The sequence below is a fragment of the Ursus arctos genome, unplaced genomic scaffold, assembly GCF_023065955.2.
Source record: "Ursus arctos isolate Adak ecotype North America unplaced genomic scaffold, UrsArc2.0 scaffold_5, whole genome shotgun sequence".
Lineage (NCBI taxonomy): Eukaryota > Metazoa > Chordata > Mammalia > Carnivora > Ursidae > Ursus > Ursus arctos.
The window spans coordinates 86,527,912-86,545,129 of record NW_026623067.1 but is presented as its reverse complement, the minus strand read 5'-3'; the positions used below and the strand labels follow the sequence as shown (position 1 = coordinate 86,545,129).

Genomic DNA, 17,218 nt, shown 5'->3' with positions numbered 1-17,218 from the left:
GAATATAACCACTATATAATCAAAACCTAAAAAGTGAAGACTAATTTTCTTTAAATCATCTAATAACTATTTTGTGTTCAGTTTTATTTGATTGTCTCAGAAGAATCTTCTTATAGTCAGTTCAGTTCAGGATTTCAGTATGGTCCATACATTGTATTTGTTGATACATATTTTAATTGTAAAAATTCTGTATTGGTCCTAACCGTTACCCTAGCCATCTTTTTGTGATTTTAACTTTTTAAAACTCCTTTAAAAATAAGCGTTTTATTTTAGAGTAATCTTAGAAAAGCTGCAGATATAGTAGTGTTCCCATATATTCCTCAACTATTTTCAGTTTTCCCTAATTTGATGATCTTGCATTACCATGGTACATTTACCAAAACTGTGAAATCAGCATCAGTGTAGTTTTTCTGTTGATGTTCTTTTTCCAATTCAGGATTGCATTAGTTGTCATTTCTTTGTATTCTCCTCTCATCTGTGATAGTTTCTTAGTCTTTCCTTGTTTCTCTGACCTCAAATTTTTTTGAGGAGTTCTTATCAGGTATTTTGTAGGATGTCCCATAGTTAGCATATATGATATTTTTCTCAGGATTTGATCAGGGCCATGAATTTCTGGAAAAAATACCATAAGGTAAAATGTCTTTCTTATGATTTATTTTCATTATTCTTTTAAAAAATTATATAAAGGTTTACCAGGTTCCGAGGTCAAAACTGTAAAACTGCATACCTTTAAAGTTGTCTCACTTTCATCCTTTTCCCCTTCCTACTCTCTTCTCCCTTCCCCTAAAGGTAACCTTTTTTATTAGTTTTTGGCTTCTCCTTCCCATCATTTTTTTTTTTTTTTTTTTAATATTGGCAAACTCTCTCTCTCTCTCTGTTCCGGAACTCTGCTTCCCCACTGCATCTTTTTACATGAAAGGTGATATTAGTACATGTTCTTAGCTCTCATACTGTACTTCCTCTTTTGGGTATTCCTTAACAATGACTTTTCTAATAATGACCCTTGTATTCAAGATGGTTTTCTGTTTTAAAAGTTAATTTTTTCAAACTAATAAGAACCTTTTCCTGTGCCTTTAAAGTGATAAGCGCATATTATATGGTTCCTTTTTTATTTACAGATATTTTCCAATTTATCCCTGGATGAGCGTTGCCTTTCTGCATCATTGGTTTGCAAGTACTGGCGTGACCTTTGTTTAGATTTCCAGTTTTGGAAGCAGCTGGATCTTAGTAGTCGTCAGCAGGTATGGAATTTAATTCTAAGAAGCACTCACTTTGACCTACTCAAAAAATATCTTTATTCTTCTTCAGAAATCACTTCTTTCATGTTGTAGTTTTCAAGATAGATCAAGTGACTATAATTCCACGCTTTAGTAATTTTTTTTTGTGAATTATGTTAAAGCTAGGTTCTTGTGGTGAGGGAGATTTTTTTTTTTAATATGGATGGGTAATTTTGGGTTTCTTCTTAATCCTCTTTGTCTAAGTCCTCTTTATCTTCGCCCTTTTTTCGTTACCTTCCAAGAAAGTTATTAAACTTTTCGCCTTTTTTAGGGGGGGTTATATCATGAATATTAGTTTAATAGTAGAAAACAATGGCAAATGTTTATATAGTACTGTGGATATGTCATGTACTGTCGTACGGGCTTTATACATACTAAAGCATTTGATCTTCTAACAATGTCATGAGTCGATACTATTATTATTCCTTTTAATATATTATTATTACACTATTAATAGTATTCTTATAGTATTGTTATAGGTGAATAGCGTAAATATTCTTATGCATTTGTTACAGTTGAAGAAATAGAAGCAAATGGGCTAAGATAACTATTTTAATTTTCCTGTCTTTCCTATTGCCTGGCTGCCTAGTGTGTTTATATGGTGGCATAAATTAGGAAAAAAGATAGAGTTAGTAGTGTTCATTGCAAACAATTTGTTGGACTTGTTGGATTCTTCTTTTTGACTTGGTTGTTAGTACTTGGCATTGGAAATACATAAAAATAGCCAATAAGAATAGGATTTTATTAGAGTACTGATCCTGCCCTGATCCTTCCATGAGATTTTTAGGTGGTGGTGTGCTGGTACATGCTGAACAACTAGCTTTCAGAAACAAATAGAAAGCTGTGTATTATAGTATTTGCTAGTTTTTTTGTGGTGCAAATGCTCCCACCATGGTCAATTTCAGGCTACCAATGTGATATCACTGAATGCAGGGATGTCACTGGTTGCAGGGTGTTGTAAGTTCGTACAAGTCAAGTTCAGCACACCACTGGTAGTTTATATGGTGTGTGTGTGTGTGTGTGTGTGTGTGTACCTTATACACTTTAAACAAAATAAGGAAATTCCTGAGCATTTGTATGTAAGTTTCCTTTTTGTTTTTCTGCATCATTGGTTAGAGGTTGAAATAATTACAGAATTAGTCATTTTCCTGCCTGGGTCCATGAAATTTGTGTCTAGGAAAATGGTGAGTATTTAGTTAGTTGTGCCTGGTAGAGTAGAAAGAAGTAATGTGAAATAATACATTGGCTCTTTACTTCATTAGTCTTGGATATCTGAGCTATTTGTTATAAACTGAGGCTAAGAATAGCTTTTCACCCTTACTGGTAGTTAGGTCTGGAGATGAAAAAATAAATAAATAAAAGGAGAGGTATGTCAGAGTTTTAGTTTTGAAGGCAACTTTCTGCATTTTTTTGCTTTTTCCAATAAGCATAAAGATTAGTTGCAACCTTGGCTCTTACTCTTAGTGCTCCTGAACACTCCAGTTCTTTCCTTCTTCTGTTCTAAATTTCATCATGTGCATTTTCTTTCACCATTATTTGTACTCAAGGTACTTGAATAATATTTATTTTTTTGTTGAAATTTACCTGACGCACAGTGTTATGTTAGTTTCAGGTGTACAACAGAGTGCTTTGACAATTTTGTTCTGCTGCGCTTATCACCATACAGTGCTATCGCCATACCATTGGCTGTTTTCCCTATGCTGTACCTGATTTATTCATTCCATGATTGGGTAGGGAATATGTAGAGGCTGATTTTTTAAAAATTATGTTTAAAATTCAGATGGCCATGTGAATTTTTAACCACATGAATTTTAAGGTTACCTTTGAGTTTTCTGATAAGAGCTATTTGATATGGACATTTGTATGTAATCTTTGGTGTGTGATAAACAAAATGATATATTTTCTAGGCTTTTAATTATAAGGTAGTATTCTGAAAAAAGTAGTAAAACAAAATTTATTTATATTTTGTGGTAGGTATCATTTAATTTGATTAGGTATAATAAGTTACGATTCATATAGCATGATGACTGATACACACTGTTTGCTTGGCTAAAAATAGAGAGCAAAACATTTAAAATCTCAAAACAGGTTTGTTTATAGGGAATTTTTGGTGAGTTTAAAAGTTAAAGTAACTTTCCTAATAAGGATAGATCTTTAGGCTTTTAATGAAAACTGACACATATATTCTTACTTGGTGTTTTTTGACAGCACTTCTGACACCAAATGTGTGGAGTTTTTTTCATTATAACAAATTCTCTGGTAACACCTGGGTGTCCACAATTCAGTTTAATACTGAAACTAACTCCTGGGGTTAGTGCAAAGCCTCACAGGTTATTGGCTTAGTCCCGTAAGACTGTCTCCACTTCATAGGCCAGTCACAAGCCCCAGGAGTCACCTGTACTTCTCATTGATCAGCTGTTAATTCAGGAGTTCCCTTAACCCTTTCCTCAGGTTTGATAATTTGCTGGAATGACTTACAGAACTCAGGAAAATACTTTACTGTTACTTTACTGTTTATTCTAAAGGATATAACTCAGGACTGGCCAGATGGAAAAGATGCATAGGACAAGATAAGTTGGGGAGGGAGGGCGGGAAGGTGTGATGCTTCAATTCAGTCTGTGGACATATCAGCCTCCCAGTATGTTAAGGTGTTCACCAACCCAGAAGCTCTTCAAATCTCAACGTTTAAGAGTTTTTATAACACAATCTCTAGCTCCCCTAGGAAATCAGGGTTTGGGGCTGAAAGTTACCACCCTCTAATCACATGGTGTTTGGTCTTTCTGGTGACCATACCCCATCCTGAAGCTATCGGGGAGCCTCAACTTAAGTTATTTCATTAGTATAAACTCCTGTGTGGTCAAAAGGACCTTGTTATGAATAAGAAAAGATACTCCTCTTGATTAGGAAATTCCAAGAGTTTTAGGAGCTCTGTTCCAAGAACTGGAAAAAGGACCAAGTATGCATTTTATATTATACCACAGTTCTTGTCATGCTTTAATATTAAATAAGAAGGTTTTCTTTTGATTTTGCTATTATATTATTTATAAAGGAAAATTTAATAAAAGAATGGAAAGTAAGTTTCTTATAGTGAAAGTTTAAATTTATTGCTTTTTTTTCCTCATAGGTCACTGATGAATTATTGGAAAAAATTGCATCAAGAAGTCAGAATATAATTGAAATCAACATTTCTGATTGTCGCAGTATGTCTGATACTGGCGTATGTGTTCTAGCATTTAAGTGTCCTGGACTTCTTAGGTATACAGCCTACAGGTGTAAACAGCTTTCTGACACTTCTATTATTGCGGTTGCCTCTCACTGTCCTTTACTTCAGAAAGTTCATGTAGGCAACCAGGACAAACTTACTGATGAAGGACTCAAACAGGTAAATTTTAGCATCTATAAAATGATTTTACTCTGATTAACTCAAAATGTTTGCTTGAAGCTACACTTTAAAAGATTATTATGTTAAAAATAATGTGCTGACTATGGACTCTGAGAAACAAACTGTGGGCTACAGAGGGGAGGGGGTGAGGGACTGGGATAGGCCGGTGATGGATAGTAAGGAGGGCACGTATTGCATGGTGCACTGGGTGTTATACACAACTAATGAATCATCGAACTTTACATAAAAAACCAGGGATGTACTGTATGGTGACTAACATAATATAATTATTAAAAAAAACGTGCAGAGACTAAAATAAGCCATCTTTTTTTTTGTACCCATGAATATTCATTTTAGTGAACTAGAGTGTCATGGTTATAATTGATAAGTTAACTTTGTTGTGTTTTGTAGTGAGTGCCTGAATTTCCGTGACAAGCCATTTATTAATTTATTCTTTTGTTACTTAAACTTTATACCAAATTTTGCTTTAGGAACCAGTAGTGTGCAGTTTGGGTCAGCATGAGATTTTAAAAATTAACTTTAAATTCCCCTTTTGTGTTACTAGATGATATGCTTATGGGCTTTAAAATATATGTTTTAAAGCATAAACAGAAGTCCAAATTAAAGAGTATAAAATGAAGTAAAAGGTGGTAATTATCTATATTTAGAACAATAATTGTATTAAAAATACTATTATATGTATTTTTTCTTTGATGTACTTCCTTTGGAAATGGCGTTAAAGATTTCTTGTCTCAGAGTAGATTATTCATTCGGTGAATATTGAATGGATTCCATGTACCAGGCCTTGAATTTGTGAATATTTAGTAATGTTCCCACTATTGTACGAGGCACTTACTGTATTTTAACATTTAATCCTTGAAATAACTTTGTGAAATAGTTGGTATTAAACTCATTTTGTAAAGGAAGAAATTAAGGCTTAGAGAGATTAACTTGCCTAACGTTTAGCGAAAGATGGAGTTGGGATTTAAAGCCTGGATTCTTCAAAATCTCTTCCATCTTTCCACTATTCCACTCCAGTAGACTAAAGACCTACTCTAAAAGACCTTGAATAAAGGGGCCTGCTCTGTGAGGGCAGAGGCCATGTACGTTTGCCATTTTACTTACCATTCCTTTGGCAACATTTTTGGAAGAAAATTAATAATTTCTTTCAAGAACTTTGTCAGGATTAATGTTTAAATTCAGAATTGGGTTGCAGTTCTGACATTTACCAATAAAAGCAGAGTATTAGTAAAGGCCTAGGTTTAAATCTGATCTGAGATGAACTTAGAAATAAATTGAAGAGCCCTGAATTGAAACACTACATATGAATTAATTGGAAGCTCAGTATTAGACAAAATTGGAGAATATTCTGTTCTGTGTCAGTCCAATTCATATATTAAGAATGCTAAAATGTATATGGGAACCTGTTTTGTCTGCAAAGGGAAATTTTGTAATAGCGGTGTTACTTGTTTTAATATTTGTCCTGATCCATTTCTGTTATATATAGGATTACTTACTAGCAGCATGAAGTTCTTTTTTTTTTTCTTAAAGATTTTTTAAATTTATTTGAGAGAGAGAGAGTGAGCATGAGCAGGGGGGAGGGTGGGAGAGAGAAGGAGAGGGAGAAGCAGATTCCCTGCTGAGCAGGGAGTCTGACGTGGGGCTTGATCCCAGGACCCTGAGATCATGACCTGAGCTTAAGACAGACACTTAACTGACTGAGCCACACAGGTGCCCTGCAATATGAAGTTCTTAAATGTGTTAGAACAAAATAATCTTTAATGGGGAAGTTATAAATTTTATCAACATGTATGATTTTTTTTGTGATAGAAATGTCCAGCAAATTATACTTCACAATGAAACATTATTAAAGGTCTGTGTATTTATTAAGAAATTGACTAAATCGGTTGTATATTTAAATATGATATAATATGAATAGGTACTAGTTGAGCAGACTGTTAAGGGTGTTTCCAAAAGAATAAGATCCATAGTTATGGTTGAAGTAGAGGGAAAATAAAAAGTCTTTTAAGGAGCTAGACTTAAATATGCCAGTCAAGTGTCATGAATTTATCTGTCTTTACAACTTTGAAGTTATGTTAAATCTTACCCAGAATGTAAGGTATTTTGAAACCCAGTAATTTATCATAAATTAGATGTTTGCTTCAGGTTTCCATGGTTTCTGAGCTATGAATTAGTTATATATGAGGTAATAATCTGATAAAAGTAGTGAAACAATCTTTTTCATCTATAAGTAACTTTCTTAAGTAATTAAATTATGGTAAGTCATTATATAGGAACCTCATTGCAGTATACTTTCCTATGTCTACTCTCCTATACTAAATACTTTCCTGTGCTCAATGTACTATGTACTGTAGCAGGGTGTGTCCTATTTTAGCTTCTTTTTTCTGATGGAATAGTGCCGTGGTATAGTAGAATGAGAATAGCTTTCATATATACATAAAAGTTTTGTGAAGCAATGCATAGCATTATATGCAGTACACATTAATATTTTCTGTTCTGTACTTTTATGTTGCATAAAGGTTGGCCTTGACCCACTCAGTAAATTTATTTCATGTCCCATTGACATTTGATGAGGTGTGCTGTGGAGTATCTATAGTGTTAGTGAACTAACAATTTAGAAATATTATCTGAAGTTTCACAAGACCTAGAATGGAACTGTTCATGGTTGATGGATTTTCCTGGGATTATTTCTTCGTTTTTAGTCAAACATAGCATTTGATTGAATGGTTGATCCTGTAGTTGAAGTTGCAGGGTTTTGGAGTTTTTTTCCATCTTCTGTTAGTAAAAGCTGACAAATGTTTTAGAAAGGTATACTTATATTCATGATAATGTCTTATATTTCCATCATAACAACTATAATTTTAATAGACTTTAGTAAATACATGAAATGTATTTTTGAGTTCTATATGTTTATAAAAGTAGTTACATAAAGTACTTCTAATGGATCTAAATTTTAGTTTAGAGTTCTAATGGATCTAAATTTTAATATTTAAAGTATTGCATTCTACTTAACAATGTTTCTCAAACTTAGGTGAAATACCTAAATATCAGACTGATTTTGACTGAACAATATGTTCTTCGTGAAATACCACCTTGAAATCTTGATATTTTTATTTCCATAAAAATAACTCTTAAGTAATTTTACCAGTGGAATGTAATTTCTGTCATATACATCCTTTAGAACTACAATCATATGTTTGGAAGTGGGAAGCACTAAGAATTAAGAATATTAAGCTCTTTGAGTTTTTCTAGTATTTCACTGCCATCTAACACTTGCTAGCAAACAAGAGATAGTGATAACCACAGTATTCAAAGAAATCTAAGAGTTTGTATCGATTAAGTTAATATTTTATGTGACTGCTTGTATTTCGTTTTAGCCATTTAATATCTCAGTACAATTCATGAATTTCTGTAGAAATTTGGAAATAGTCACTATAGGCATCTCCTCAGATTAAAATGGCACCCAAATAATAAATGTTGCATTAATAAACTTCAGTCTTGCTTTATAATGAGTTTTTAGGTCTTTAAATATTTAGAGTGACATTAGCAAAATATCAGAGTAGGCAGTTCCAAAATCTTATTCCTTAACAGAAACATCCAAAAACAAGCAGAGACTGTTAGAACCAACTTTGCCAGAACTCTGAAAAAACATCTGTGCTTTTCAGCAACTAAACAAATGTTGAACCAAGAAAAAAACAGTTAAAAAATGGTAGGAAAGCTTTGTAGCATTTTTACTTGTGTCCCCCACTTTCTCCAGCTTGGCAACAGTCGTGAAGATAGCAGCCTGGTTCCAGAGGGAGCAAAGCAGAGTTTATAAAAAATCATCATCTTTGCCTATTCTAACCTGACTGGGAGTTCCTTGAAGGACTGATGCAAGGTGCCTCTATCTGTTTCACCTAATTGAGGCTCGAGAAGCAGTGGGCATTGATTGAAACGTTGTAAGGCAAATGAAAACTTGCAGATGCTTGGGGCAAAAGATTATGGCTGAGTCATGCCTTAGGCCTGAGAAGAAAAGCCAGGGAGAGAATTTCTTTGGGAAATTAGAGTGGTCAAAGTACCAGCGTATACAGGGGAATTTAGAAAGCCATGTGCATGCCCAAGCCAGGATCATGCTCAGGAGATATTTGAGAAACCCTTAAACTTTCCCTGGCTCATCTCTAGGCTTGTTGCAGGAAGTGAAGGCCAAGGCAGAGTTGTAAATGGCATTGCTAAGTATTAAAGGAATACCCAAGCACAGAACCAGTCTGTAAAGACTAGGAGAAATGTCTGTTTTTTGTTTCATTTTGTGTTGTTTTTAAGCTCTTTGTGTTCAAGGAAATATCAGTCAAAACACTGGCTGAACACAAGCTAGACCTTCAAAAATTATAGAAAGGGAAGGGTGAGAATCTGATTTTTCAAGTTACCATGTTATAATACACTATAATATTTGAATGTCTAGGTTTCAACCACAAAAAAAGCACAAGATTATGCAAAGAAACAGGAAAGAATGGCTCACTCAAAGGAAAAAAATTCATAAAAACTATTCTTGAGGAAGTCCAGACATTGGACTTAGTAGGTAAATATTTTAAATCAGTTATTATAAACATGCTCCAAGAGTTAAGGGAAAGCATGGACAAACAACTAAAAATTCTAGAAACTGAAACAAAGAATTCTAGAAAATGATGTTTGAAAAAATTGAGAATATCAATAAAGGTCTAGAAATTATTAGAAGAACTAAGTAATTCTGGAGCTGAAAAGTACAATAACTGATATTAAAAAATATGCTAGAGGAATGCAATATTAAATGAGGGCAGGCAGAAGAAAGAATCAGTGAACCTGGAGATAGGACAAAGTGAAGTATTGTGTCTGAGAAGAGAAAGAAAAAAAGAATGAAGAAAAGTGAATAGAGCCTAAAGGACCTGTGAGCTACCATAAAGGAGAGCATGATTTGCATTATGGAAGTCCCAGAAGGAGAATGGGGAGAGAGAGAGACAGGAGGAGTATTTGGAGAAGTAATGACCAAGACATCAAATTTGATGAAAGGTATGAATCTATATATTTATATGTATATATTGATATATATATAACATATATATAGATATAAATCTATATACATATTGATATATACCAACAATATATATATTGAAATATATATATAGATAGATTGATATATATAACTATATATAACTCAATGAGCTCCAAGTAGGTTAATTTCAAAGAGACCTACAATGAGACACATAATAGTTAATTGTCAAAAGCCAAAGACAAATAGAGAATCTTGAAAGCAGCAGCAAGAGTAGGGATTCCTAACATATAAGGGATCCTTGATAAGATTAACAATTGATTTCTCATATGAAACCATGGAAACCAGAAAGCAATGGACTGATGTATTTAAAGGGCTGGGAGAAAAAATATCAACCAAGAATTCTATATCTGGCAAAACTGGCCTTCAAGAATGAAGGCAACAATAAGATATTCCCAGATAAACAAAAATTGAGGGAGAGGCGCCTGGCTGGCTCAGTTGGTGGAGCACGTGATTCTCAGTCTTGGGGTTGTAGGTTCAGGCCCCATATTGGGTATAGAGATTACTTAAAAAATTAAAAAAAAAAAAAGCTTTAAAAAAAATGGAGGGAATTCATTGTTAGTAGACCTGCTGTACAAGAAATGCTTAGAAGAGTCCTTTAGGCTGAATAAAAGGACACTAGCTAGTAACTGAAAGCTGATTGAAGAAAAAAAGAACATGATAACTACATAAGTATATATAAAAGATAGTTTTACTTCACTTTTGGTTTGTAACTCCTCATTTTTTCTGTGATTGAAAAAGCAAATGTATAGAATAAGAATTACAAATTTATGTTAATGAGCACATAATGTGTAAAAATGTCATCTGTGATAACAATTTAAGTAGAAGGGGTAGAGACATACAGGAGCAGAGTGTATACTGTTGAAACTGTGTTAGTATTATTCAAATTATGCTATTAAAAGTTTAAGATGTTAATTGTAGTCTCCATGGTGACCATTAAGAAAATAACTGAAATACGCGCAGGAGAGTAATGGGAAGAGAATCAAATGGTATACTGCATAAAATCTATAAAATACAAAAAATGCAGTAATGGAGGAATTGAGGAACAAAAAACATATAAGACATACAGTAAACAAATATTTTTTTAACGGCAGAAATAAATCCCTATCAATAGTTACTTTAAGTTAAGATTATTAATTGGGGCACCTGGCTGGCTCAGTAGTAAAGCATGTGAGTCTTTTTTTCTTTTTTAAAGTAGGCTCCATGCTCAACGTGGGGCTTGAACTTACAACCCTGAGACAAGAGTTGCATGCCCTACTGACTGAGCCAGCCAGGCACTCTGTGACTCTTTTTTAAAAAAAAAATATTTTATTTTTAGCTGATCTGTACACTCAGCATGGGGCTTGAACTCACAACCCTGAGATCAAGAGTCATATGATCTTCTGAATGAGCCAGCTAGGCACCCCAGGCATGCAACTCTTGATCCTGTGGTCATGGGTTCAAGCCCCATATTGGGTGTGGAGTCTACTTAAAAAAAAAAAAAAAAAAAAGTTAAATAGATTAAACTCTAAAAGGCAAAGATTGGCAGAATGAATAAAAAAATAACCAAGCATATAATGTCTATAAGAGTCTCATTTTATTTTATTTTTTTTAAAGATTTTTATTAGAGAGAGAGAGCGCAAGAGGTGGGAGGGTCAGAGGGAGAAGCAGACTCCCCGCTGAGCGGGGACCTGATGTGGGGCTCGATGCCGGTACTCCAGTATCATGACTTGAGCCGAAGGCAGACGCTTAACCGACTGAGCCACCCAGGCGCCCCAAGAGTCTCACTTTAGATACAAACAGAATGAGGTTGAAAGTAAAAGGATGGAAAAAGATATTCCATTCAAATGCTAAAAACCAAAGAGAGCTGGAGTAGCTATATTATCAGAAAAAAATCAATTTTAAGTCAAAAAAGTTTATGGCAGACAAGCTCGTTATATATTGATAACAAGTTTCAATTCTTCAGGAAGATAGAACAATTATAAGCATATGCATACTAGAAAACAAAGCATAATATATGAAGCAAAAATGGAAAGATTTGAAGGGAGTGTTAGGTAGTCCTCCATTAGTAATTGGAGAGTTTGATACTGCATTTCAGGATGAATACAACAACCAGATTGAAGATCAACAAGGAAGTAGAGGACTTGAACAATGCTCTAAACCAATTATACCTAGTAGACATATGTAATACACTCAAGGGTACATGGAACATTTTCAAAATTAGACCATATTTGGACCACAAAACAAGTGTTAATAAGTACAAAAAGATTAAAATCATGCAAGTGTCTTCTGTGACCACAGTGAAACAAATCTAGAAATCAGTAACAAAAGGAAAACTCAAAAATATGTAAAGATGTGGAAATTAAACAACACAGTCTTACACAGTGAGTCATAGAGGAGGCCATAAGAGAAATTGGAAAATACCTTGAAGTGAGTGAAAATTAGGACGCAATATACCAAAAGTTAAGAGATGCAACAAAAGCAGTGCTCAGAGGGAAATTCATGGCTGTGAAAGCTTAACATTACAAAGAGAGAAAAATCTAAAATAACCCAAAAAATGAAGGAAAATTGAAATTAGTAACCTAAATGCATACCTGAAGGAACTAGAAAAAGAAGAGGAAACTAAACCCGAAGTTAGCAGAAGGAAGGTAATAATGATCAGAGCAGAGGTAAATGAGGTGGAAAAAAGAACAACTATAGAGAAAATGGCTGAGACCAAAACTAGTTTTTCTGAAAATATTAACAAAAATGACGAACCTTTAGGTAGTCTAAGAAGAAAAGAGGAAAGACTCAACTTACTAAATCAGAAATTTAAGCATGAACATTACCACCAACTTTATAGAAATAAGGGTTCTATAAGAAAATGATGAGCAATTATACACCAACAAACTGGAGAGCCTAGATGAAATGGGCAAATTCCTAGAAATACACAAATTACAAAAACCAACCCAAGAAGAAGTAGAAAATCTCAATAGACTTACAACAAGTAAGGAGATTGAACCAGTAATACAGATCCTCCCAACAAAGAAAAGACAGAGACCAGATGGCTTCCCTGGTGGGTTTACTCAAATATGTAAAGAGTTAATACCATTCCTCCTTAAACTCTTCCAGAATGTTTAAGAGGCAGCAGTACTTCCTAACTCCTGTGAGGCCAGTATTACCCTGATTCTGAAGCCACACAAGGAACTACCAGAAAAGACAACTACAGACCAATATCCTTAATGAGTATAAATGCAAATATTCTCAACAAAATAGCAAACACAAGCCAGCAGCATATTGAAAGTGATTTATTCCTTGATTGCAAGTGTGGCTCAGCATATTAAAATTGATCAATCTAATATACCACATTACTAGAATGGTGGAAGAAAAACATAATCATATTAATTGGTATAGAAAATGCATTTGGTGATTCCAATACCTTTCCATGATAAAAATCACTGAATAAACTAGGAATAGAAGGATACTTCCTCAGCATAAGAAAGCCCATTTATGACAAAATTATGGTTAATACCATATTCAATGGTGAATGACTGAAAACTTCGCCTAAGTTCAGGAACAAAACCAGGATGTCCACTTTTGCTATTTCTCTTCAACATTAAACTAGAAATTCCAGCCAGAGTAATTAGGCAAGAAAAAGAAATGAAAGACTTTAAAATTGGAAAAGAAGAAGTCAGACTGTCTCAGTCTGCAGATGACATGGTTTTATACAACATACCTCAGAGATACTGCAGGTTCGGTTCCGGACCACCACAGTAAAGTGAATATTGCAATAAAGCAAGTCAAATTAATTTGATTTCCCAGTGCATATAAAAGTTAAGCTTACACTAAATTGTAGTCTACTAAGTGTGCAATAGCATTATGTCTAAAACAATAATATACATACCTTAATTAAAAGCTACTTCATTGTCGAAAAGTGCTAACCATCATCTGAGCTTTCAGGGAGTCATAATCTTTTTGCTGGTGGAGGATCTTGCCTTGATGTACAGTTGGCACTGATAGGGTGGTGGTTGCTTAAGTTTGGGGTGGCTGTGGTAGTTCCTTAAAATAAGACCGTAGTGAAGTTTGCTGCATAAGTTGCTTTTTCCTTCATGAATGATTTCTCTATAGCATGCAATGCTGTTTGATAGCATTTTACCTACAGTAGAACTTCTTTTAAAATTGGAGTCAATCTTCTTAAACCCTGCTGCTATTTATCAGCTAAGTTTATGTCATATTCTAAATCCTTTGTTGTCATTTCAACAGTCTTCACAGCATCTTCACCAGGAGTAGATTCCATCTTAAGAAACTACTTTCTTGGCTTATCCATAAGAAGCAACACTTCATCTGTTAATGTTTTATCATGAGATTGCAGCAATTCAGTCCCATCTTCAGGCTCCACTTCTCATTTTAAAGAAAGTATAAGTGTATATCTTTATGACCTTGGATTTGGTCATGATTTCTTAAATATGACACCAAAAGGACAGGCAACAATGTAAAAAACAAACTGGACTTGATTAAAATTAAAAACTTGTGTTTCAATGAATATTCTCAAGAGAGTGAACAGGAAACCCACAAAATGGAGAAAATATTTGCTAATCTTAAATCTGAAAAGGGTTTAATATCTAGAATATCTAAAAGACTATTACTGTTAAAGATCAACAAAACCCCTCCCAAGAACTCAGTTGAAAAATGGGCAAAATACTTGAACATATTTTTATCCAAAGAAGAGATACAAATGGCTAAGAAGCACATGAAAAATGCTCAACGTTATTGGCCATTAGAGAATAGCAAATCAAAACCACGAGATATCACTTTATACCTAGTCTGATATAAATAGGCCCAAACAAACCCAAAAAACAGAAAATAACAAAGTGTTGCTTTGGATGTGAAGGAATTGGAACTTTGTACATTGCTGGTGGAATTGTAAAATGGGGCACCTGGTGTGGAAAACATTTTGGTGATTCCTCAAAAGATTAAACACGGAATTACCATATGACTCAGCAATTCCACCCTAAATATATAGCCCACATAATTGAAAACAGTGATTGAAATAGGTACTTATTTATATTAATTGTCATAGCAACATTATATAGTCAAGGTGTGGAAACAACCCAAGTGTCCATTAAGAGATGAGTGAGTAAACAAAATACATATATATGTAATGGACTATTATTCAGCCATATAATGGAATGAAATGCTGATACAGGTTACCACATGAATGAACCTTGAAAACATGTGCAAAGTTAAATAGGCTAGACACAAAGAACAAGCATAATATGATTCTACTTATATAAAATATCTAAAGTAGACAAATTCATAGAGATATAACAAATAGAGGTTTTCAGAGGCTGGGGGGATTAGGGAATGGGGAGTTGTTGCTTAATGGGTAGAGAGTTTGGGGTGATGATAAAGTTTTGAAAATAGATATGGTGATGGTTGCATAACACTGTGAATGTAATTAATACCACTGAATTAAATACCTAAATATGAGTAAAATGGCAGTTTTTATGTTCTATATGTTTTACCACAAAGGAGAAAAAGAAATATCTGTTTTTAGGTTCTAGATTTGTATAAGATAAAGGAAAATGTCAGTCTTACCTATCGTCAGTGATGTTCAGTCAGTTAGGGAATGAACAGGTATGTATTGAGCATCTACCATGTGTCAGGCACTATTCATATATTCTAACTCTATTTTCATATGTTTAACTCCTTTTTTGATTCACATGCACTCTATGAGATAGGTATTAATCCTTTTTTGTAGATGAGGATGCAGTTACAGAGAGATTATAAGTAATTTATCTGAGGTGAGATAATAAGTGATAGGACTGACACTCCTATCCAGGGGTGTCTAGAGTTCATACTAAATCTACTTAGTTTTTCCCTCCACTTTCCAGATGACATGGCACATGTTTTATCCCTATAATGATAATTGATGTTTATTAGACTGAAAAACTAGAGATCTTGAAAAGTCTTTTTTATCAAAATGTGTTATGTTTAGTTAAAGGATATTTTAAGTATTCTCTTTCTAAATTAGCATCACAAGTAATATATGTTGGTTGCTTTTGTATATGCTATGCAATTTTATCTTCACAACAGCACTGAGGTGGTATTTCAAGTGAAAAATGGAATCTCTTGTAAGATAAGTAACTTGCCCAAGTTCATAAAGCTGGGAAGGTATGGAGCCAATATTCTCGTTCAATTCTGCTTGATCTCTGAATCATATCATGTGGTATCATGTCTAGGATTTTATGCTGGGATGTCCAATTCTAGAGAGTCCAGTGACTAGAGGGTATTTTTCATCTGTAACTAGAAATGTAGGGCCTTTATTATAATGCCAACAGGCTTTTTTGTCCTGGAAATTCATCTTTATAACATTTCTGAAACATTCCCTTTACGTGGATCCTAATGAATAGTTTTCTAATAGCTTCCTTCTTTACCCATTAATAATAATTAATAATGATGCATAACATTAAGCACTTTTATATGCCTGCAGCATGCTAATTAGCATTTCTATGTGTATTGTCATTTTCTAATCTTCTCAACAACTGAGTATAGGTAGGCATTGTTAAAATTCAGTATAAGCCTGATGGGCCTGAGAATAGAAGTTGGTCAGTTAACTGAAAATCAGTTAAATAATGGAGTCACAAAAATCAATGTGTATCATAAACATTTTAATTAAAAAACTATATAAATGTAATTCATTAGTGAGTCTTTTGTCTTTTGATATAGGGTTAAAGCCTTTTTCTAGACTTAGAGATAGCTAGTTAGAGTTTGGACTTTTTCTGCTTAAACTATAACAATGATGTGGCCTCCATGATTCTTAGTTGTTTTTTTCATTGAAGTGGAACTTAAAACTACTAATGAAGGAATATGAGTGCAGCTTTGTTCAGAATATGATTTTTCCAGTACAGATCTTTTTCAGCTTACCGTGGGATTACAGTCAATGAACCTATCATAAATTGAAAATCCCCTAAGTAAAAAATTCACTTGGATTTTTTTTTTTAGAATAGGGGGAGGGGCAAAGGGAGAAGGGAGAGAGAGAATATTTTTATTTTTTTAGATATATATTTTTTAGGGGCGCCTGGGTGGCTCAGTCGTTGAGCGTCGGCCTTCGGCTCAGGGTGTGATCCTGGCGTTCTGGGATCGAGCCCCACATCAGGCTCCTCCGCAGGGAGCCTGCTTCTTCCTCTCCCACTCCCCCTGCTTGTGTTCCCTCTCTCGCTGGCTCTCTCTCTCTGTCAAATAAATAAATAAAATCTTTAAAAAAAATCAATAAATTAAAAATATATATATATTTTAAATTTACTTATTTGAGAGAGAGCAAAGTGAATGAGAGAGAACAGGAGTTGGGGGGAGGGGCAGGGGGAGAGGGAGAAGCCGACTCCCTCCTGAGCAGATCTTAAACTTGCTCAGAACCCTTACAGCTGGGCCAAATTGTGTAACACAAAGTTTATCTTATAATAAAGTATTGAATATCTCATGTAATTTATTGACTATTGTATGAAAGTGAAAAGCAGA

At 34.1% G+C, this 17,218-nt stretch overlaps 1 protein-coding gene across 3 annotated transcripts in view; it reads left to right on the top strand.

The window, feature by feature from the left end:
• The window catches only part of FBXL17 (F-box and leucine rich repeat protein 17), a 484,901-nt gene that overhangs the window by 18,831 nt on the left and 448,852 nt on the right, over positions 1-17,218 (top strand). For all 3 annotated transcript variants that reach the window (XM_026498490.4, XM_026498489.4, XM_048221019.2), the window contains exons 2-3: positions 1,119-1,241; positions 4,402-4,659. In XM_026498490.4, coding sequence (XP_026354275.2) covers positions 1,119-1,241; positions 4,402-4,659 — 381 coding nt within the window. The remainder of the gene's footprint in view (positions 1-1,118; positions 1,242-4,401; positions 4,660-17,218) is intronic.